Here is a 23,631-nt window from a genome sequence, read left to right as displayed (position 1 = left end):
AGTCAACCGTACTAAAATCTACTTTATAGCTTTTAGGAAATACTTTTTTAAATTTATTAAAAAGATATTAAGTTTTTTCTGCAGAAAATATTTTTTTGTGAACTTCCTAGTGGGGTATATTAATGAATGAAGTACCAGAGGTGGCTTTTTATGTTATACAGAGTCTCTGAAAATTTCATTCATTTATCTATGATATTTTCTGATATAATGGGGCATATGTACTGAAAATTTTAGTTTGCGGGAAATTGACTTTAAAGAAAAAACTTTTTAAAATTGGTTCCTTACAGTTAATTAAATCTGTCAACTGCATATATGGCCCTTCTCTGGCCTCTAGCAGGTCTTCCAGCTTCTTTTTCACCTTCCTGGATGTTTGTCTTGCTTTCTTAGCCATATTAGATGCAGACCTGTCTGCACTGGCTATCCTCATTTTATCGTAATGTTGCAGCCCAGTGATCGTATTTTCACCAGGATTAATTCCCAGCTTTTTCAGTACCCAACACATTCCAATATTACCACAATTGAATGTAATAACAGCATCATGAATTCCTAGTTTCATTGTATACATGCCTACAAATAGAGTTTTAGGAAGGCGGTTCCAAATTATGCTGTTGAAACGTTCATTTGGGTTCTGTGTCTGCCCATGCAGACATTTCCTTAGAAGGTCAGGATGAGCCAAGTCTCTGAAAATAGGTTTAGTTGCTGTAATAACAGCAGCAAGAAGAGAATGCTGATGCGAATAATATTCTCCAGTTGCCTGAGCCCATTTGTATTGGCACCACGAATATTCTCCTGATGGACACAATCTATGACATGGTTTATCATCAGTAGAGGACTTATGGAAGAATATGGCCCAAACATCTCTCTTCATTGCCTCCAGATATTCTTAATTTCTCCTAATTATCTGCTCATAATATACCTGCAAGTTTTCTGTAACAGCTACTCCCAATCACACTTGAACAAAACTAACCGCGTGTTTGAAAGCGTGTTGTTTACAAACAGCAGAGAGGAAAGAATAGTGACCGTTGCATTCCAAGGATAGCCAACACACTCGGGAGTAAAAAAAAATCCCTAACGTGCAATGTAGTGGATATAAAGATCTATAATACATGCAGAAATGTGGTTGACAGAAAAGTGGGCGTGGCACATAAACACACTTGGTAGGAAAATGCTCTTTAAATGCTCTAAAAAAGTAGTTAAATAAAACCTTAATCTATCGAAATATGATGAAAACCGGAAATCATTTTTTTATTTACCTGAAGCACGGTGTGGTCCTCTTAATGTATAAATGTTCAAGTTACATTTGTTTCTGTCTGTACGTATTGTGGTCTCATGTTTGCCACTAACAATGTATGAAATCAGAGCTTAGTTCTCTTATGAGTTTGCAGACTACAGAGGACAGGGTGTTTAAACACTAATACAGAACATTCAGATACTTAAATATAGTGTAGCAGCAGCAGTAAATAGGAAATGATTAGGTCGTAAGACTCATCGCACATGAAATCCGGTTTGTGACTTAAGTAAGGTAGTGAAATGAAGATTGCTGTCATGTATGGTATCAGATTTTATTCACAGTTTCTACACCGGTAGCTGGCAGGTGTCTATTAACAGCCCTCATTGCTGACATCCGTGAAGGAGTCGACGTTAGCTTCGCCGCTGCTGGCGACCGATTTGAGCAGTTTCAGTTTGTCGGCTGCGAGAGTAGGCTCCCGGGCAAGGATGTCCACGACGAAAATCCTGTCGAACTTCTGCTCGTCCTCCTTGTAGAACACGCCGCACGCCTGTGTTATGGCGTACGTCTCGTAGTCGGTGGCCAGAATCTGGTGCTGCACCAAGGCTGAAACGATTACCAACAGTTGTTAAGAAGCAGCTACGTACATACTCAATGTGAAGTGCCTGGCAGAGGGTACTTCCCACTACGCCAGTTATTACGGCTTCTTCTCGTTCCATTCACGTACGGAGAGCGAGAATAAAGATCATTAAAACTAAGTAACGAATAATTGTGAAAAACGATTCGATGATCTCAGTACGTAGATATGAGAAGCTCGCGATCCTTGAGTTGCTACAAAGTGCTTAACATTAGCGACAAGGCTTCTACTGTCATCTTTGACAAAGAAGGAGTTCAGTTCTTAAAAAGGGGTACTGTTTGTGTAATGTAATGAAAAATGGAGTAATAATTAGCTTACGGGTTAACTGCCGGATGTCTGTATCCAATAGGCAAAACATTTCTCCAAGTGCCAAGTCCTAGGTAATCAATTCATCAGAGTAGCTGATGATGGCAACATGGTCGCTTGCCGTAATATTGTACCCATTGGATACAGACATCCGGTCGCGCTTCCACGAACTACTCGTATTTCGGCATGAATTACGCTGGAAGAACTTGAAGAGTGACGATAACTGAGTACTAAAATGTAGACATTCACGGCCGGAAATGTCATGTCCATTATAATTATCCGGGCTGTTATGCCGTGGTCGGTTGATGAATTCTGAGTCAATTCCCAACGTTTCGTCCCCGTCTGCGGAGGACATCTCCAAATAGCCAAACACCCCAATAACTTCAATCGAAAGGAGGAGGGCGTGAGATTAAACGGTATATGGATGCCGGTGTTGAAGAAGATGTGTACCACCCGTCCACCACTGAGTGATGGCAACGGCGCCCGACGGCAGCGGACAGCGGCCAATTGCACTCACGTTTTCAAAATACGTGACGTCACGCCTCGGTGCGGGAGCGCGCGGACACAGAATTTAGCGGCAGTCAGTAGCGAGCCAGTGGGTGTGTTCGACCTACCATCGAGCTGCAGACCCCCTTGGAGATGTTCTCCGCCGACGGGGACGAAACGTTGGGAATTGACACAGAATTCATCATCCGACCACGGCATAACAGCCCGGATAATTATAAGGGGCATGATAACTGAGCAGTTACAAATGTTGCTAAAGCAGACTGGCGTTGCAAAACACAGTTAACTTGCAACTCATCACCCACTACTTACTTACCATATAATCCAAAAATAAGGAACAAATTTAAATAATTATTACTATATTTGGTTCAAAAGGCTCTGAGCACTATGGGATTTAACATCTATGGTCATCAGTCCCCTAGAACTACTTAAACCTAACTAACGTAAGGACATCACACAACACCCAGTCATCACGAGGCAGAGAATATCCCTGACCCCGCCGGGAATCGAAGCCAGGAACCCGGGCGCAGGAAGCGAGAACGCTACCGCACGACCACGAGGTGCGGACTATTACTGTATTTTTAATCGCTTGTTGTTAGTAACGATATTTATTGCATATTGATAACAGCATAGTAATCTCAATAACATTTCTTAATTTTAAAGATATGAGACATCAAATTAAATCTTGTAGTTAGTCGCCAGCATCATCAGGAGTAAGAACAGCGAGTACTGATACCAACACGATACGGCGTTCTTTTAACAGATGTGAAAGCAGAGTGTAGTCATACATTCAGCTAATTCTACTAACATCCAGTCGGAAGCCGAAAAACTCGCATTCTTAAGCTGCTTTGGCTGCGGAAAGGGGGGGGGGGGGCACGACAGTAGTTACGATAGTTTTCATGATATTATAATTCCTATCTGATCATGTACTGAGGGAACTGGCTGTGTCCTTTACAGAGAAAATCCCGGAACTTATGTTAACGTGTTTAAAGAGGGTACGGAAAACCTAAAACTAGACAGGTGAATAGGATATTAAGCTCCGTTGTCTCGGACATGAGTCTAATGTCCTGTTACTGTGCCACCACGCTCTGATTATCACATCAGTGATAATGTCGACATCGATATAAAACACTAGCCTTCCTTCTATGTTTCCTTACTTTAATACGGAAACGGGAATATGAGTACGTAATTTTGTTGAATTATTTTCCTTAGCTTCTACTGCAATACTTGTTGAATCTGTACTTACGGCCCCACTTCTCGGAATCATCGTAGTTGGTGGCACACAGCGATGTCGATCCGCCTTTTCCAGGAGGACCACCCTGCACGCACCGCATCTGCAGCTTGTGTTCTTCATCGGGACTCTTGTGGATGTGCATCGTGATCTGCACGCGGCTCTCGTTGCCCTCTTTGGACGGCGCGTACTTCAGCTTCAGACACGTCTCATCCCCGTGCTTGTGCGGAACGTCCACAAAGTGGGACACGACGTGCCAGTCGCCCTGGAACTGTCGAACCAAGCATATCAGAACTGACAGGTTGCACAGTAACTGGGCCCAAGTAAAGTGATCACACACACACACACACACACACACACACACATATATATATATATATATATATATATATATATATATATATATATATATATATATAGTTCCGCGTATCCAGCGCGTACACAACTTTCCCACTAGAGCGCGCCCCGCTAAGCACAACAGCTCAGGCGCAGCGCTCGTCCGTCTACGCACTACGAGATGGCGCTGCCATAAAGACGGACCAAATTCTGCTTCCGCCGATTCGCGTATTAATATGTAATGCAGCCATTGAGATTACTGCTAACGTAGAACCTTTTCTCCTCGCGGATCTAGTCAACTTTCAGTCTGCACCTAAGAAGATTATCATATTCCTGAACATAGCCATGAAGATAAATGTGCAAACACTTTGTCAAGTATCAGAGATATGTGAGAATAAGATTAACGTACCAAGACCAAAGGAACTTCAGATAGTCAATTGTAAACATCATCCAGAATCAAGTTACGTAATGTCTATCCTTTTTTATTATTTTAATAAATGTGTGTGAAAATTAATCAAGTTCTGTTTAAAGTTGGTCACCGTCAATCTGCTACTCTAAGCGTGCAAGTGGCATTTCTATCGTCTGACCTAACGGCAGAAGATAAACACGCCACAATAAGACCACGAGACATATTGTTTTTTTTTTTCTGCATCGAACAGTCTTCCCACAAATACGTCACTAACTTTATGGCTGGTTCAAATGGCTCTGAGCACCAAGGGACTTAACTTCAGAGGTCATCACTCCCCTAGAACTTAGAACTACTTAAACCTAAATAAGGACATCACACACATCCACGCCCGAGGCAGGATTCGAACCTGCGACCGTAGTGGTAGCGCGGTTCCAGACTGAAGCGCCTAGATCCGCTCGGCCAGTTGCGTAATTAAATTGGTGACGAAATATCCACTTTGGTGTAAAGACAAATTCAGAATTTAATACAAAAGTATCCCACGCAAATAGACGATGCTCATAGGCCGACTGTTCCATTTCCACTCAACTGTTCTACTGTCCAAAGTGAATGACGTGTCCGATATTTGCCTCCCAACAGTCACAGCGGTGTACTAGTCAATCTAAAAACGTCTGTTTCTCCTAGGTGAGGAATGGTGAACGTTTATGCATGTACGTGCCGTTTTCTTCAGACATGGCTCTAAACACAATGGGACTTAACATCTGAGGTCATCAGTCCCCTAGACGTAAAACTACTTAAACGTAACTAAACTAAGGACATCACACACATCCATGTCCGAGGCAGGATTCGAACCTGCGACCGTAACAGCAGCGCGGTTCCGGAAGCACGTAGAACTGCTCGGCCACAACGGCTGGCCCGTTTCTTCCTACAGAAATCTTCAACGTGGACACGGCGTGCCATTAAACTAGTACTCCCTTTTTTTCTTGCTTATTGTGTGCCACATATGACAATACATATACGCATACACGTTTTAAGATTTGACAGTGCCTAGAATTTTGGACTCTACTGATTAGTAAAAAGTGTCTTATATTAAGTACATACTACGTAACTTTCAACAGAATGCAATTCGATTCCCTGGCAAAAGGTTTTTTAGCGAGTATTTAACTTTATTCATTTCGTAAAATAATAACTCACGTGGAGGTGAAAATATTGTCATGGTAGCAAACGCCAACTTCTTTAGACACCTATTTGTGTATGGAATTTATTTCCACGACTTATTGATTTTAATGTCTGAATTTATGCTCAAATTCCCCGACAGTTTTTCCATTCGTTTACTTCCAATCATTTACTTATTCCACTACAGTTTTTAGTCCATCTCAAACTATAATGGAAATTTATGTGCTGCATTTCAATTTTTCGGTTTCCAACCAATCAAATTTAGAAAAGTTCAGTTTATCCAGTGAAGTCACATCTCTTTACATAGTAAGTTTTAACATTTCCGACAGCACTTTGAGGTGAGAAATCTCGATGAAAATTCTTCGATTGAAGAATGTAGTACAGAATTCCACAGTGACCTATTCCTGGCCCGACTTTCCACGTAAATTCAAATGGCTGGTAAATTTTTCCAAATGCGGGAAGAACCTGTAGCATTTGGAAACAATATCGTTACCAAAAAGTTGCAGTTTAGTCTCAAAAGTGCGAATAGGATCTGTCAGAAAAATAGACCCGTTTTTATTCTTGAAGCTTTTCGATATTATCATTGAAATTCTAGCACTTGTCCTTAAAAAATATGAATTTTGTATGCCACGTAACGTCCATTAACCGCTAATGTTGTAAAGTGTTTTCCTCATTTTATAAAAACAGACTGATATCTTCCAAACAATATTCAAATCCTTAAAGTATGTCGCTGTGGCACAACCAGCGAATATTATTATACATCAGCTACCTATTGTGCACCGAGTTCGCTTCCTCTAACAAACGCTTCGAACCTTCCTTCATCAGAAGCTTGCGGCGATACAAGGCTCGCGGTTTTTGTGACTACGGTCATTGTATTATGAAGGGAAGCGAAACCACTCCACGCGCAAATGACTTGTTGATGTATGATGCAGTGGAGTTCAATACCATATTCTGATCATCATCAGTTATTATCGAAGCAGTTTTGCTTACATTTATTTCCCTTTGAGAAAGTGAAATTTTAACAGCCGTATAAATACCTGTACCCTTACTAGTTGCTGTCAGTTCGTCTTTGACGTCATTTACAATACAATATCGAGCAAACGCATCTCAGTTTCCTGGTTTAGTTACATCTATACGTAACTCAAGACATAGTTAAATGTAACGAGGTGACTTGATATCTTTTTTTTCGTTGTTCTACCAGATTCTTCGCCAGTTTTAGGGTTCTGCCTTCCACTGTTTTTCTAGATAAAGGAATGTCTTTGATGCACTCAATTATCTTTATTTTCAAGTCTTCAAAAAGTGATGGGACATATGCTAACCAAGCTTCTTTCAAAAATTCCCCGTCGCCAGAACGTTTACCATCGCGGGCAATGACATTTGCTACCAACAAACTTGTGACACTGTTATGAGAATCCTTGGTAATAAACTTAATCACAGGTGTCGAATGTCCTTCATAGCACGTGCGATGAATTCCTTTTTCTCTGGTTCGCTTTTTTTTGACAAAGAGATTTGAGATTTGTTTTTTAGTACCGTTTTACAGACGATGTTCTACATACTACTGTCCCGAAACATTAAACACACACCGCTCTGTTGCCTTTATTGATCATGTTATTTACCTCAGTCGACCAGCTTAAAAATTCTCTACTACACACGTCTTGCACTTTTTGTTTGTCAAAGGAGTCATGTTCAAAAGCATTCATCAGTTTAAAGATGGTTCTAATTGTGTAATGGCAGTACGCGACTTAAGAGTGGAGAGAGAAAAAAAAATACAGACAAGGGAACACTCTTAACCATGACAGTTTGATAGTACTATACGTTTTGTAGTTAGTCGGTAGAGGCCGGAAGTCGCCGTTGACGGGACAGCTATCAACCTACGCCGTCGAACAGTGGATGACGGCGTATTGTTACTAATGGATTTGGGTACACTGTGACTCAAACCGAATGGCGATGAACGAAGATATGTTATCAAAGTCTTCTTTGATACAGTGACTTCAAATGCAGACGAACAAATGAGCTATTTCGGTTCCGTAGGGCTTCATAAATTCCTCACTTTATACCGTGCCAAAATAATTTGGTCACGTGGCCATCATGGCAAGTGTGCCATTGGTTCGCCGTCCCTGTGGACCTACGTGATCCTATATTTTATATATAAGACATGTCCAACAGAACAGACACCACTCATACCTCTAATGCTGTAGGTGAGTCGGCTCTTTGATGAAAACAGTTTCAGTGCGGATGCACAACCAGTGTCCGAACTCCTAAGGGCATCAGAAATCTGCGTGAAGCTGGCCAATGAGCGGGGAACTTCGTCGTACGGCGAGAGGGATGTTGGGAATCAGGGGCAGATGGGAAGCATGTCGGATGGCCGAGGTGGTTAAGACAATCTCTCTAGAGAAGCGGAACATGCGATTTCGAGTTCTGGTCCTGCACAAGTTTTCAAGATTCGCCGTTGCGTTGTCGCACTGGCTTCGTGGCTGGAAGTTACTGTTTCGTTCCTATCTCCTTCTCATCCCTTTCCTTTCCATTGTATTCGCCCCAATTACTCATGCATCCTGTATTTGCCACTACCGAGTCTCTGAAGCTATCCAATAGTAACGACACGTTCCCTTCCGAATATTTTTATTAAAAGCCGGCCGCGGTGGTCTCGCGGTTCTAGGCGCGCAGTCCGGAACCGCGCGACTGCTACGGTCGCAGATTCGAATCCTGCCTCGGGCATGGATGTGTGTGATGTCCTTAGGTTAGTTAGGTTTAAGTAGTTCTAAGTTCTAGGGGACTGATGACCACAGCTGTTAAGTCCCATAGTGCTCAGAGCCATTTGAACCATTTTTATTAAAAGTTATTGCACTGAGTGAAGATTCCTTCAGTACAAGAAAGCAAGTCATTTACATGTCGCGCAGAAGTCGAGCTACCGCTGCCTACAAAGAGGTAGGCAGCAATAACGTGGAAATGTACGTTGGAAGCAAGCGCTGATCGTAACGTATGCAGCAGCTTCAGCCCTTACAGCGAACGACATGAATATAATCACTTTTTAAAATGTGTAAAATTTATAAACCCAAACTCGTTGGAAGTCTCAGCAACCAAAATAAAATGCCACAGTGACACAGAAATTCACAATAAATAATATTCAGTAATAATAAAGGGGTGCCGTATTAAGCAGCGATCAACCACGAGGATCTTCGAAAACGTACGAAATTCAATTCTAAAGTATAACATTCACTGGTCTTACGTCTGTGCAGCAGTGGCCCCCATAGCTACTGCACATACGACGTAAGGTAATCGATTTGAGGCCACGACAAGTAGCGACAATATTATTTGAATTGCTCTGCGTTAGGCAGTTTGGATCCGCAGTAAACGTGCAAGTGAAGCCAGGTAAAAAATATTATTTTGGTGATGTGTTCATTGTGATTCGGTGTATATTGTAAGTATTGGCCAATACTGAACTTCGTTCTCCACTAGAAGTTAGTAAGGTTGTTGCAGGCTAGGTTATACGTAGAAACATTTCTCAAGAAAAGAATACGATACGTCGTTTGCAAAAACAGACATAATGTCTTATGGGATAGCAGCAATCAGTGATTTTATAATGTTACTTAAAATCCGTCTTGATTGCAAATTTTTTTTTTATTCATATGACCGGTTTCGGTTCATTCAGAACCATCTTCAGATCTGTAAAAATAATGATATTAATTTACTATTTCACGGAAGCAAATCTTTTTCATCCTATCTAATCGACATCAAATGTACCAGAATGTACCTGATATTTCAGTTACAGGAGTAACCCGTCCAAATCCAGCAACTTTCACATGCTACGTCACATAAAATTGGTTGGCAGAGTGCACGTCATTTATATTAATTATAACACTATTACCGACGGGTGGCGTCTGGTGCATTTGTTACATTCCATTTGCATATACTGTATTCAGTATATCTTTTTTTTATTATTAAAAATACTTAATTAAAATATGTAGATGTCAAGGTTAAAATCTGTACTTGTCAGAATTAAAAAACAGTGCAATTATCATTTTTATACGATCTAAAAAGCATAGGGCGATTTATATATCTATGGTGCTGGTGTGTACTTGTTTTCCTCTACGGTTCGCTTCCGTGCTTCCCGCCATTTCGGGAGCAAAGCGAATTCAATCATAACGCCTATTTTAGCATTTATGACGACCTACTAAGATGACAACTGTTGCGTGTGGAGATCCAGGCCGAGGGATGAGAGATGGTGCGCGGTGGAGAAGCCGGAAGACGCGTGCAGCGCCTGGCGTCGTTGACGGGGCCCTCCTGTGCGGCCCTCTTGCCCGCGGCGATGGACATCAGACGACTGAGCGGACCGCGGCACAACACCAAAATGGCGGGAACCACGGAAGCAGACCGTAGAGGAAAACAAGTTCCCACCAGCACCATAGATATATAAATCCCCCTATGCTTTTTAGATCGTATAAAAATGATAATTTTACTGTTTTTTAATTCCGACAAGTACAGATTTTAACCTTGACATCTACATATTTTAATTAAGTATTTTTAATATATAAAAAAAGATCTACTGAATACAGTATGTGCAAATGGAATGTAACAAATGTACCAGACGCCACCTGACGGTAATGGTGTTATAATTAATATAAATGACGTGCACTCTGCCAACCAATTTTATGTGACGTAGCATGTAAAAGTTGCTGGATTTGGACGGGTTACTCCTGTAACTGAAATATCAGGTACGTTCTGGTACATTTGATGTTGATTAGATAGGATGAAAAAGATTTGCTTCCGTGAAATAGTAAATTAGTATCATTATTTTTACAGATCTGAAGATGGTTCTGAAGGAACCGAAACCGGTCATATGAATAAAAAAAAATTGCAATCAAGACGGGTTTTAAGTAACACGATACTTTGTACCGTTTCAGAATTAATTAGGATTGAAGTTAGCAATCAGGCCGTTGCGTACGCAAATTAAAACCGTCCGCCAAACACGGTGCCACCTAATGTTTTTTTCGTTTGGTTTCCTAAAACCGAACAAAAAAGCGATTCTAAAATTGGACATAGTACGGTAACAAGGATCTAACCCGAGCTAGAGGCCCAGCAGTTTCATACAGTATCATCTACGCAATGAGAACAACTCACACTAATTGTATCTAGCGTGGCGCTTGAATTTGCGTGCTGAGCCACCTGACTGGTTGGATTAAAAAGCGAATTAACTTGGAAGATGTGGAGCGTATCGAACCTTTTCTTAACAATTATTTCTCAGCACAAGCTATCCTGTAACACCCTTACAAGATTTTCAAACTCTTTCTGATCACCCTGTATATGTACAGAATAAACTGTGGCAGAATACCCGCTTACCAAAAGCAAGGTCATGCTCGAACGTAGCTTGAAAATCGCAAAAGGTGCGTAACGACGATAGAGACACTGCACAGTAGGTGACAAGAAACAGTTCAACGGTGCAGTTTCAGCTGAAAGTGTCCACAGATACGTGAATTGATATAGAGTACACCGTTCTTCCATACGCCGGTCGGTGTAGAATAGGCCACGTCAGTGCCAGTGATGGATAGTGTATTAAAGATTGATAGAAACTGCGGGTAATCTTCCTAGGTACTAGCAGCTTTATCTATGACATTCAATAAACAGGAACGGGATAGTACCCAATAATGTTACAAAGTGCATCCTAACACCTAATAATTAGGTTTTCAGAACTGTACATGAGCCACGAATGTAAATATTCAGTGAAGCGCCGCTAGAAATTGAGGTAGAGGGTGAGGGAGGACCTGGTAAGTTCTTGAGCAATGTTCCTCGACTCCGGTTGTTAGCGAGGCCACAAAGTGTCAACAGTGTCTGCTGGAAAGCGCTGAGGAACAGACTGTCGACTAACCACAAACTAGATTTAGTGCCCATGTCAGACACTTCATACTCCGAATCTGTGCCAGAATCGATGGAGACATCATCGACCCACTGGGCATTCCAGCACCACCGACGGCGCCATCGTCCCCGACATGGACACGCTTTCTGTCGGCGTCTGCATTTCCGCAAACACTGTCCTCAGACTTCAATAACATCGTTATTCAATATAAATAAAAACTCACTATTTTAAGTTTTTCACTTAAGATATGCTTAAAAATAGCTTTTACAACATCATCAGGCCGCAATTCCAATACTGATATGCAAACTGATCACGTGCGCCCCTATCTCTGCCATTTTAAGGTTTAGAACCAATATGTAAGTCACGTGGCAGAGGGCAAAGAGGCGAGTTTCTGTTATTATTCACAGTGAGAAATGGATATGACGCTTACAGTTTTTCCATGTTTGTAACCCTAACCAAGCACTGAGTTTAACAGTAGAACGTCAATTTGTATTAATTTACACATGTTATAGCGCAGTTAACCTAATTTCTCTGACATTAACAATATTAATTGGGTAGCTATAAAACAAGTTTCAAACATTTTATTGACAGTTATTTCCCGTTACGAAGAACAGAACTACAGCGCGTCAGTAAATTCCTATATTGGTGGACTGTGAATCTCTTAGATTACCGCTTTGAAGTACTTTAGCAGGAAGAATTTAGTTTTCTGACGATTGCCGAACAGTACGGTACGTGTTAAATGTTTTACTGTTCTTTATAAGAAACGACATCCATTTGCATTATAATGTCCCCGGTTTTTACACAAAATAAACGGTTACATTTTAAGATTTTGTTTCATCCAGTAAAGGTACAGAAACATCAAAATGCAAAGCATACAGGTTCAAATGGCTCTGAGCATTATGGGACTTAACATCTGAGATCATCAGTCAACTAGAACTTAGAACTCACAAACCTAACTAACCTAAGGACATCATCCACATCCAAGCCCGAGGCAGGATTCTAACCTACGACCGTAGCAATCTCGTGGTTCCAGACTGAAGAGACTAGAACTGCTCGGCCACAGCGGCCGGCAAAGCATACAGGGTAACCTCTGGTAGCAAGTTAGATGTTAACACTCCGTCTTCTCAAAACGTCCCTCATCGAGCTTTATATCTGAGGACCAACATACATCCTAAATTTCAACTCATCTCATGGAGATATCTTTGCCAAATTTTAAATAAATGTTCGCTGCATAGCTTTAGGTAGCAGTTAGGTTTAAAATTATCATTTTACAAACCAAGGCTCAAAACGCTTCTTGGTACGTCATCAGTGGCAAAACTGTAACGAGTTCTGAAATCACGAAAATACAAGCGATGAAGTTGAAGAAAAAACAGAAAAAGGAATACTTCAAATTAATATTTCATATATTTGCGGGCTATTTTTACCGGATACTGACTCTTATGATTCAATCCGTAATATTTCAATACAAATAAATTGCCTCAAATAGGCCATTCTTATCTATTTCGTAATGAAATCACTCTTCAGCTTCAGCCTCTAATTTTACTTACTGAGGCTCGAAATGTGAGTTCCAATCTGTTGTATATGCATATACACTTTAAACACAGCTTTACCTGTGGCACGAAATACTACTTCCTTTCACATATCTTTCGGTGCAACCAGACGCTGCACAAAATTTCACCACCCTAATAAAAAAAAGGCCGTTACTGAAAATACTGCAGTTAAGTCTCTGCAAATGAATGCTGCCACTTCGCAGCTGATCAAGATGTTGGCATATACTTAATGACGCTATGTATCTTCTATGGTCTAAGCTCTGGTGCGTTGCTTCTGAAAACCAACGACGTTAAAATATACAGAATAAACTCTTTATCATTTCTATTGCATTTCTGCGGAACTTCGTTGAATGGCCTTGATTCTTGTTTATAGTACAGCCAACAAAACTTGATCGGGAAATGATGTCACCTAAGATAAATGTGAAGGTCATTTAGGATCACTGGTATACAGGGTATGAGAGTTCCCTCCTGCAGCTGGATCTGTGAGGGCAGTACCTTCTGTGATTGTATGTCACATAGTTAAATTTACAATACAGATTCCGCAGCAATATTATAATCTTCAGGTGATAAGCCACACATGCCACTATCGTGTTTACTGTTAAAACCGATTGTGATGAAGAAAACAAACGGCAGACAACTCTTTATATAATTTACGTTTAACGTAAGATATAAGGCGGCAGAATATATATGAGAGAAACAATGTAACTGTTTAAAGGCTCAGCTACTCTTGTAAAAACCGAAATTAAAAAAAATAAAGAAAAAAAAACCCACGCGTTATCAAAATGAAGCATTTTCTATCTCGCAGTCGGTTTTAACAAAAAATCTATACATTAATGTTTAAATAAATTTGAAATTTGTGTCTGTTTACATGTTCGTAAGAGTACCGTGTAGAAATTTGATTCGAAGTTTGAAGATCTTCACTAAACATGTTTTCTTTCTTTGTAGTGTAGAAACGTATTTTAATAAAATTTACGTACATACTTATGTAAAACATATATTACATTGGTTAGCTATATCCGTTCCAACATTTACCAGAGTATCGCTTCATATTTTAGAACAATACAGTCAAGGAATTTTGGAGCCTTCTGCTGAGAACTTTTCCCCTTTGTATACAACCTATGACCGTCGCCCACAGGGGGCCGAACCGCACAGTAATCCTCGGTTCAGTGTGGGGTGGTGGTGGGGTGAGTGGACTGCTGTAGCCTGTTGTGCGATTGTGAACCACTGAGGGCTGTGGCGGAGACGAAGCCTCTCCGTTGTTTCTAGGCCCTCAGTTCCATACGCTGCAATATCTCAAAATCTGCTCTTTGGCGTCCGTGCGACAACTGAAACGGAAAACGTAATAGTCTGCAGCGTGAAACAGTTTGGGAGAACGAATTCAGTATTTGTGTCTCCCATCTTAGATTTCGTGGCAGTGTGGTCACTGAGGGACTGAGTAGATGATTTCGATCCGCTTACATACTTTACACAAAACCAATACCTGTTAGAGTTCCTATTCAGATCGGACTCTGTAGATGCGTACCTTCTTTTTTTTCCTTTTTTACTGTCTCTCTCATGCGTTTTTCCATTTAAGTAACAACATAACCTCCTCCAGGTGCGTCTGCTTCGCCAGATCGTAATGAAAATTTCTAACGGACCTTGTAGATCTTGATGATAGAGCTCTTGCTCTGAAATACGTATCGGAAATACAAACATAAAAAACCAAATAGAAATAGTCGATGGACTTTTATTCGGTGCCAGCTGCAACTATTACGGATTCATTAACAATTTCACTACCAATTTTATTTCAAAAACATTAATAAATTGTTATTTCAATTAATATCTTGGACACTAGAAGACATACTGAAAACATAGGCCCATCAATAGACGGAACATCTCTCCAAGAATGTAACTTCCACTATCAGTGCTCGATATGAGCTTCGTTTGTGAGGCGGAAAGACTCAACTCCGTAGGGTATCCGCGAAGGTGCGAAGTCAGCCCGCTTCGCAAATCTGGTAATTGGGTTGCCTGTCTGCAGGTGCGAACGGGTTCGCTGGTTTCCCTGGGGAAACGAGCGTTAACAACGAAACTTGAAGACAGCACGGCCTACAAGTGCAGTCTAATTATAAGAATTACGCTAACACCCCTGGTACCCTTCCGCTTACCAGTGGGACACAGATACAAAGCAGTAACGTGAAGCAGTTCCCTTATAACGTATCGTGGGACACATAAGCCTCGATGGTAGACAAAGAGTTAAAAATAGTAGAACATGGCAGAGAGTGTACAAGAAATCATTATTCTCTCCATTCCACCCGTCGATGAAGGGGAAGAAACTTGCCTGTGTCAAATTAGTGTATCGTTGTGCACAAATCCGGGAGCGCATGTAGAACACTAATTTTTGGGACCCGAATCACAAAGACATTTTGCTCAGTAATCAGCGGTATTTAGGATCTTGGGGTGACTGCAACGATCAATAGACTTCGTTTACAATTACGTGGAAAGCAAAGAAAATTTGGAGGCTTGGCAAAGAAATCGAGAAATCATCGCACAAGTGTTGTAATCAAGATAATTATGTTTAGCTTTATCGTAAATATAGTGGAAACTCTCTTAGTCTCTTGCTAATGCTTAAATAATTGGCACGTATTGCTTTGAGTCATAGGAAACTACCAGCTCTTACCTTTTCAGGCTCGAACATTATCTTCCCGAAAGGCGGCGGGCACATGTGGCGGTGGTGGTGGTGGCCGTACGAGGCGGAAACAACGCCCACGAGGATGACGACGGCGCACTGCAGCGGCTTCATGACTGCGACCGGGTATGGTGGTCGTGTCCACGGCTCTCGCTTATATACTGCTCTCCAGGGACGAGACGTTGACGTGACACCACGGCTGCCTTAGTCATTTCCTTTTTTCGAGTTGCACAAAATGAAGTAAATTACGTCTTTTTAAATTTGTTTTAGCTGTCGCTGGCGTTTGTCTAACCCTTTACGTAACTCATAAGATGGCATGGAGTGTCAGGTTATGCAAGCACTGGTTCTGCTGCCACTTCTCACCAAGAGAACAGCAGCCTTTGTCTCGCTTCTAACAACAGCAGTTCTCGACGTAGTCGGAAATGAGTCGTAAAAGCGTCTCCGAGTACATGACCGACCGAAGCGGTTGAATGACCCGTCAAGGTCGATGACCTTGGAAAAACCGAGACGGAACCTCGGAAAGTACAAGTATGTTTGAGAGAGTTGGACATGACCTTCACTGGGGGAAAACCCAGACTTTGGCTTGAAGTGATTCAGGGAAACAGAGGAAAGCTTTGGACGCTATGGTCGGAGACTGATTTTAACTGTGCACTTTTCGAATGTGAATACCGTGCTTAATACTCTGCCTTCTCGAACTCTAGATCTGAATTCTCCTGTGTACAAAGATGAGGCTGTAAACAGGTAAAGCCAAATCGTCGGCATTAGGATTTGGGTAAGATTCCACCGAAAATGTGGCACTGTTTTGAAACAAACTACGACCGACATTACAGGGTAAACTGTACGCAAACTAAAGCTGAAACCTTACAAGACAACAATAGTGAATCGACTGGTCACGTGTTATTGGTCGACATATGAGCTACAGCTGACTGCAGCCGTCACATTACAACACGCGAAACAATACACTGCTTTCCACTGAGATCGCAGAGTATTTCAGTGAGAGCAACTTATAGGTGCCAGTCCATCAAAACAAGCGTGATACTGCACAAGTAAAGAGTAGCACTATTCGTTCAAATGGCTCTGAGCACTATGAGACTTAACTTCTGAGGTCATCAGTCCCCTAGAACTTAGAACTACTTAAACCTAACTAACCTAAGGACATCACACACATCCATGCCCAAGGCAGGATTCGAACCTGCGACCGTAGCGGTCGCGTGGTTCCAGACTGTAGCGCCTAGAGCCGCTCGGCCACCCCGGTCGGCCCCACTATTGATAGAAGAGCTTCTGAGCATCATAATCTTTAAGTCCCTTTCCTTTTTCCGTTTTGATCAACTATGTACCATGTAAGTTCTACTGCCTCCCTTTCCTGCCGATTATTCCTTCACTTCCTTGCGCCCACTTTGTAATATAGCGTCTGCAGTTGTGATGAGGACTGTTATGCGTGCCTACCTAACACATTGAAAGTTCAGACCTGTTTGTGCAGTGTAACGTGCCGTTCGCTAGCGTGCATTCAGGATCGTAAGCATGGTGGCGAATATACGACCGTGGCTGGTAAACCGACATTCTTGAGTGTTATTTTAGGTGGCTTCCCATGCTCGTTTAGGTATATTTTGGGAAGTTCCCTACTTTCCGTCTTAGAAATACCACATACAAATAGTTAAAATAAATAACCGTTACACACAGGACAAAGTTTTCGCAAAGCGCCGACGGATAGCGAACACGACTTTCCTTCATTATGTTATCTGATAGCTGTGGCGACGGATGGGAATCCTTTCGCAAAGTAAAATAAAAATGAATTTCTAGAACTTACGTAAAGCGTAGCCCGTACACGACGTGGAAAACGCTAACAAAACGAAGGAGAAACGGACTGATAACGAATAAACAGTCTAAAAAAATAAAAAAAAGGAACCACTAAGGAATTCTCCGAATGGGACTGAAATCGCTAGATGTATAGTACATACACGGACAAAAAAAGATTACGATTTCATAAAAATCGAATGATTTATGCAAGACGAAGTGCTTCAGAAACTGAGCAAGTCAGGAACGCCTTGGTCCACTCCTGGCCCTTATGCAAGTTGTTATTCAGCTTGGCATTGATTGAGAGAGTTGTTCGATAATTGGCACGTTAGACTGTCAAAATCCTTAGTTGGATGGAAAGTCCTACCCGTAATGCTCCATATGTTCTTAATTGTGGAGATCTCCGGCGACCCTGTGGCCAATGTATGGTTTGGCAAGCACGAACACAAGGAGTACGAACTTTCGCAGTGGAAGGTCGCGCATTATCTTGCTGAAACGTAAGCCCAGGATGGCTTTCGATGAAGGGCAACAAAATGGGGCACAGGATGTCGTTAACGTACCTCTGTGGAGGGAAAAGAGATTGGAATACAACGCGCAAATACTTGAGGGGTGTAGGCTGCAAATGCTACTCTGAGATGAACAGCTGTCCATTGACTGGAGTAGAATTGTATTCAGTCTTAAGTCCGGCTTCTAAGTGAGCGCCAATGACCAGCAAAGAAGTACGTGGAGATTCCCCGGCAGCGGTGGGAAACCAAACTCACTGTCGCCTGCCACAGGCTCCAACAGAGTCTCATTTATTTTCACAGCAAGACCTCTTTGGATGCCATCCGCGGTACACTTACGGCAAGGTGGTATGTCGACGATATTCTACGACTGTTCACCATGGGTCCATAGCAATGCAAGCCTACACACGGCGAGAGTTCCGATTAATTGTGTTCGTGTTTGCCAAACCCTAACTGGGGCAGCAGGGTCACCCGATCTCTCCCTAACTGAGAACGTATGCAGCATTATGTGCAGGGCCCTCCTACCAGCTGGAGAGTTTTAAGATCTAACTCCTCAACTGGACAGAATGTGGTTCGCTATCCCTCAGGAGGATATCCAACAACGCTATCAGTCAACACCACGTGGAATAACTGCTTGCATAAGGGCTAGAAGTAGACTAACGCCTTATTGACTCCCTCAATTCGTGTAGCTCTTTTACTTGAATAAATCGCCCAACTTTTCTGATTTTTTTGTCATAGAGTTTACAAATGCAACAACTGCTAATAAATATATGAACGCAACAGAATAACAGTGATTTTGAGCTGTCTTTAATAATTATTCAAACATAACAGAATTAACTTGCTGAACTTTTAACAAAATTGGACACACGGGTAAAGTGTCTGCGAGCACTGTAGGGAAGTCTACCACATGCTCTGTTGTTCTGTATCCAAGCAAACTTTAAACGTTCTAGCAACCATGTCGATTTAACGGAAAATTGTCATTTATCTGTGATCTTGATTGCAACCAGCTTCATACCGGAGCAGAAACCTGAATGATGCCGTACTTGTGACCAGAACTAATTTGGTTCTACCAACGTCGTCACCAAAACTTTAACATCTCTTAAAGGTAATCGCCCTATAGTAACTCTCTAGACATAATACACTGGGGAGCCAAAGAAATTGGTACACCTGCCTAATATCGTGTATGGCTTGCCCAAGCACGTAGAAGTGCCGCAACACGACGTGGCGTGGACTCATGTCTGAAATAGTGGTGGAGTGAACTGACACCATGAATCTTGTAGGGCTGTCCATAAATTCGTAAGAGTACGATGGCGTAGACACCTCTTCTCAACAGCACGTTGCAAGGCATCCCATATATACTCAATAATTTTCTTTTCTGGGGAGTCTGGTGGCCAGCGGAAGTGTTTAAACTCTGAAGATTGCTCCTGGAGCCACTCCGTAGCAATTCTGGACGTGTGAGGTGTCGCATTGTCCTGCTAGATTTTCACAAGTCCGTCGGAATGCACAGTGGACATGAATGGATGCAGATGATCAGACAGGATGCTGACGTACGTGTCACCTGTCAGAGCCGTATCTAAACGCATCAGGGTTCCTATATCACTCCAACTGCACATGCCCCACAGCTTTGCAGAACCTACACCAGCTTGAACAGTCCCCTGCTGACATGCAGGGTCCGTTGATTCATGAGGTTGTCTCCATACCGCTTGTTGCAATCTGACGCGAAACCCAACACACAACATGTTTCCAGTCTTCAACAGTCCATTGTCGCTGTAGACAGGCCCAGGAGAGGCGTAAGGCTTTGTGTCGTGCAGTCATCAAGGGTACACGAGTGGGCCTTCGTCTCCGAAAACCCCTATCGGTGATGTTCCGTTGAATGGTTCATACTCTGACACTTGTTGATATACCAGCACTGAAATCTGCAGCAATTTACGGAAGGGTAACACTTGCGTCACGTTGAATGATTCTCTTGATTCGTCGTTGGTCCCGTTCTTGCAAGATGTTTTTTTCCGGCCGCAGCGATATCGGAGATTTGACGTTTTGTACCGGATTCCTGGTATTCGACGTACACTCGTGAAACGGTCGTATAGGAAAATCCCAACTTCATCGCTACCTCTGAAATGCCGTGTCCTATCGTTCCTGCACCGACAATAAAGCCACGTTACAACTCACTTAAATGTTCCCATTGCTAACAGCAGCAACTGATCTAAAAATTGCGCCAGACACTTGTTGTCTTATATAGGCGCTGCCGACCACAGCGCCGTATTCTGCCTGTTTACATGTATGTGTATTTCAATACGCATGCCTATAGCAGTTTCTTTGACGCTTCAGTGTACTTTACAATGCAGGCATCATATCCGTTTTTTATGTAAACAAAGTTGGTGACATACATGGCATGTGACGAACAAGCGCAGAATGACAGCTGGTAATAAAACAAAAGGAGAAAATACACGTGCACCCTTCACACGTAGGAGATCTCGCCCCGGGACAAAGAGTGCAGGAACAAGGGAACTATCTTACCTAAACTCACGATGTCCATTCTCAAATAAGTCGTGCATTAAAAAACAACAACGGGAATAATGTAGTACATAGAGAACAGATGCTAGTATAAGGTGACCTTTCACAGTCGTACCCTACACATACTCGTCACAGAGACCTCGGTTTCCCACAATTAACTAAGTAAAAACAACTCAAAATTAACTCAAATAATGATAACTTTGCACATCATGTGGGAGAATATTATTTATCTAGTAAAACCCGCACGTCTTCTGAATACAAAGGACTTGGGCTTACTAGCCACAATGTAATAACTTCACACATTTCTCGAATAGTCATGAAATACATGGCCGAAAAGATGTTGGCCAAGGTAATAAGATTAATTCTCACTCTTTTGTACTCCAACTGCGGCAGTGGCGAGATCAATTTGGAAGGTCAATTGAACTTTTGACATGACCTTGTGGATGTCAGAATTAGCTGCGTCGGTAGGACTGACCGAAAGTCAGAACACTTCTCTTGGGTCACGTGGGATTTTTACATAATACATAAGTGAAATCACAGGAGTGGAGCTGTGAAATATGAGACACGGGTGTTGCACCTCACAAAATATGATAAACAAGGACAACATAGAACTCTGAAATAAAGTACAGGTTCAGATTAACGCCTATTTTTTATACATATGAACACGAAATAACCACAGGATGTATTCTATCGTGAAAAATGAAAAGAGCATGATAACTGATAATTATTAACATGGAACAGATCCAGAGTAATACTTAAATGACCAGGTAAAGGCCAATGGTACAATTAGAAAAGAGTCATAGAAAGACAAATCTGCAGTGGAGACACAGTGATTGCCCCTTGCGCCAGCTGAATGATGAGCCACGACATGCAAACAACATTACTCGAGAAAAGTAAAAGATCAGCAGATACTGCTTGACCCAAACAACACGCCTATAAAGTCTCGTTAATTCTTGTGCCCTGCTCATCTAAGTTCTAACTTTTCTCCATATTAAGCAGTCAGGAAAGCTACGAGCACAGTGATCTGCAGCAGTTTTGAACTCATCAGCTGCGGGCTGCGGCAACTTCCCTTCGCTACATCTGTGGCTGAAGTACATCGTCAGCGCCTCCTTCAAGATCGGCAGCCGATGTTTTCTCTTCAGATTCCTCGGGCGACGTGCTGTTTTCAGAAGTTCGAGGACAAGTATTCCGTGCTGGAACAGGCTTCTCTTTCCTCTTTATATTTCCGTAGAATTCCAATGCGTCAATGAAAAAGACTCTGCAAAATGCTGGCCAGCGATATTGTTGTTGACAAAATAACCAGCTCTCCTCCTACAAAGTTAACCAATCGTCTAAACCCCACAAACGTAGTTCTTAAACAATGCTGAGTTACACTCCCTATTTTCAATTAAGTTTTTCACTTCACCCAATGCGTTAATCTCTGCTTCCGAATTTTTTGGAAACTGGCGTCGTGACTTCCACTTCTCTGCTAATTTCAGAGAGTTTTCGCCACATGATAAGCGGTGCCAGAAATTTGGCACATAGCTTTACAAAAACAGCAAAGAATTCCTGAACACAATGCAGTTGCTTACTCCGCATGAAACGCACAGACCAGTATCTGCGGCAGAATTATTCTTCCGCAATGTTCTAGAAAAGCAACCTGACAGGGAAAAACAAAGTTCGTTTGAAATGTGTTTTGGCCGGATGGCTTAGTTTGTATACATCAGGATTGTGCGTGGGCGCAGATATTCATCACGGCGCATTATATGACTTCTTACAATGGAGGTGTGCATCTCATATTGCCCAGAGCGCATTATGCAAATGATCTGCTACAGTACAACTCCCAAGTGCCTGGACTAAACTATGCATTGTCGTCGTAACTGCCGTCTGCTTCACATCTCCTGTGAAGCAAGCTACTTAAATTTAAGTATCAACTGTGTTTTTCTTACTTGTCACTTGTTTTTCCGTGTGTGCTTGCTTTCAGGAAGCTCTAATTTTCGAGTACTAGTAATAGTGTTACACAGAGTACGTGTTTGTTTTGAATACAGTCCAGAGACAGTTAGTGCTTATCTTCATTGTTTCCAACAAGAAGTGTCTACTAACCACAGTTTAGTCAGCTATCCGCATTCGGGAGGACGACGGTTCAGTCCCGCGTCTGACCAGCCTGATTTAGGTTTTCCGTGATTTCCCTAAATCCCTCCAGGCAAATGCCGGGATGGTTCCTTTGAAAGGGCACGGCCGCCTTCCTTCCCCGTCCTTCCCTAATCCGATGAGACCGATGACCTCGCTGTCTGGTCTCCTCCCCCAAACAACCCAACCCAATCTCCCATCCCCAACCAATAATATAATTAGTCAGCTGTCAGCCGCCTTTAGTGAATTAGCAGTCTAGTTAAAAGTTGATTTCTTAACTCTCTACAGTAAATTGTTGATTTCTTAGGATGGATAGAATGTGTGACTGCTGTGTACGGACGGAGGAGGAGCTGGCCACTGTTCGCGAACAGCTGAACGTGCTGATTGCCGCGGTCAGCCGTCTTCAGGTTGCTGCGTCGGAGTCTAGGGGCAGTGGGGAGTCTGGTGCGTCGCATGGTACACCCCAGGTGTTACATGCTCCACTCACAGTCCCTGCTGTCGAGACGACTTCGCAGGTGCCGGGCGCGGTTGGGCCACCCTCTCCTCAATGGGAATGGCGGGATCAACGGCGTTCGCGTCACATGAGGCGGAGGGTCAATGTGGAGGCTGGCCGTGTGGCGTCGCCCGCTCTGCCCGTGAGTGGACATGTGGCCGCTCCTGCAGCAAGGTCCGAGCAGGAACACGGGGGCAGGGGCTCATTAGTGGTTGGGAGATCCAATGTTAGGCAGGTGATGGAGCCCCTTAGGGAAATAGCGGAAAGGTCCCCAGTGTTCACTCTGTCTGCTTGCCGGGGGTCTCATCCGAGATGTGGAGGCGGTGGC

At 42.5% G+C, this 23,631-nt stretch overlaps 1 protein-coding gene across 1 annotated transcript; it reads right to left on the bottom strand.

Moving 5' to 3' along the window:
* Positions 1-1,543: 1,543 nt before the first annotated feature.
* On the bottom strand, positions 1,544-16,011 carry LOC124595864. Its single transcript, XM_047134771.1, has 3 exons — positions 15,882-16,011; positions 3,922-4,177; positions 1,544-1,834 (listed from the first exon to the last, which is right to left on the bottom strand). The coding sequence occupies exons 1-3, from the start codon at positions 16,002-16,004 to the stop codon at positions 1,602-1,604; spliced, it is 612 nt and encodes a 203-aa protein (XP_046990727.1). The 5' UTR covers positions 16,005-16,011; the 3' UTR covers positions 1,544-1,601.
* Positions 16,012-23,631: the final 7,620 nt, after the last annotated feature.

The sequence above is a fragment of the Schistocerca americana genome, chromosome 2 (genome assembly GCF_021461395.2).
Source record: "Schistocerca americana isolate TAMUIC-IGC-003095 chromosome 2, iqSchAmer2.1, whole genome shotgun sequence".
Lineage (NCBI taxonomy): Eukaryota > Metazoa > Arthropoda > Insecta > Orthoptera > Acrididae > Schistocerca > Schistocerca americana.
This window is presented reverse-complemented; position numbering and strand designations above follow the sequence as displayed.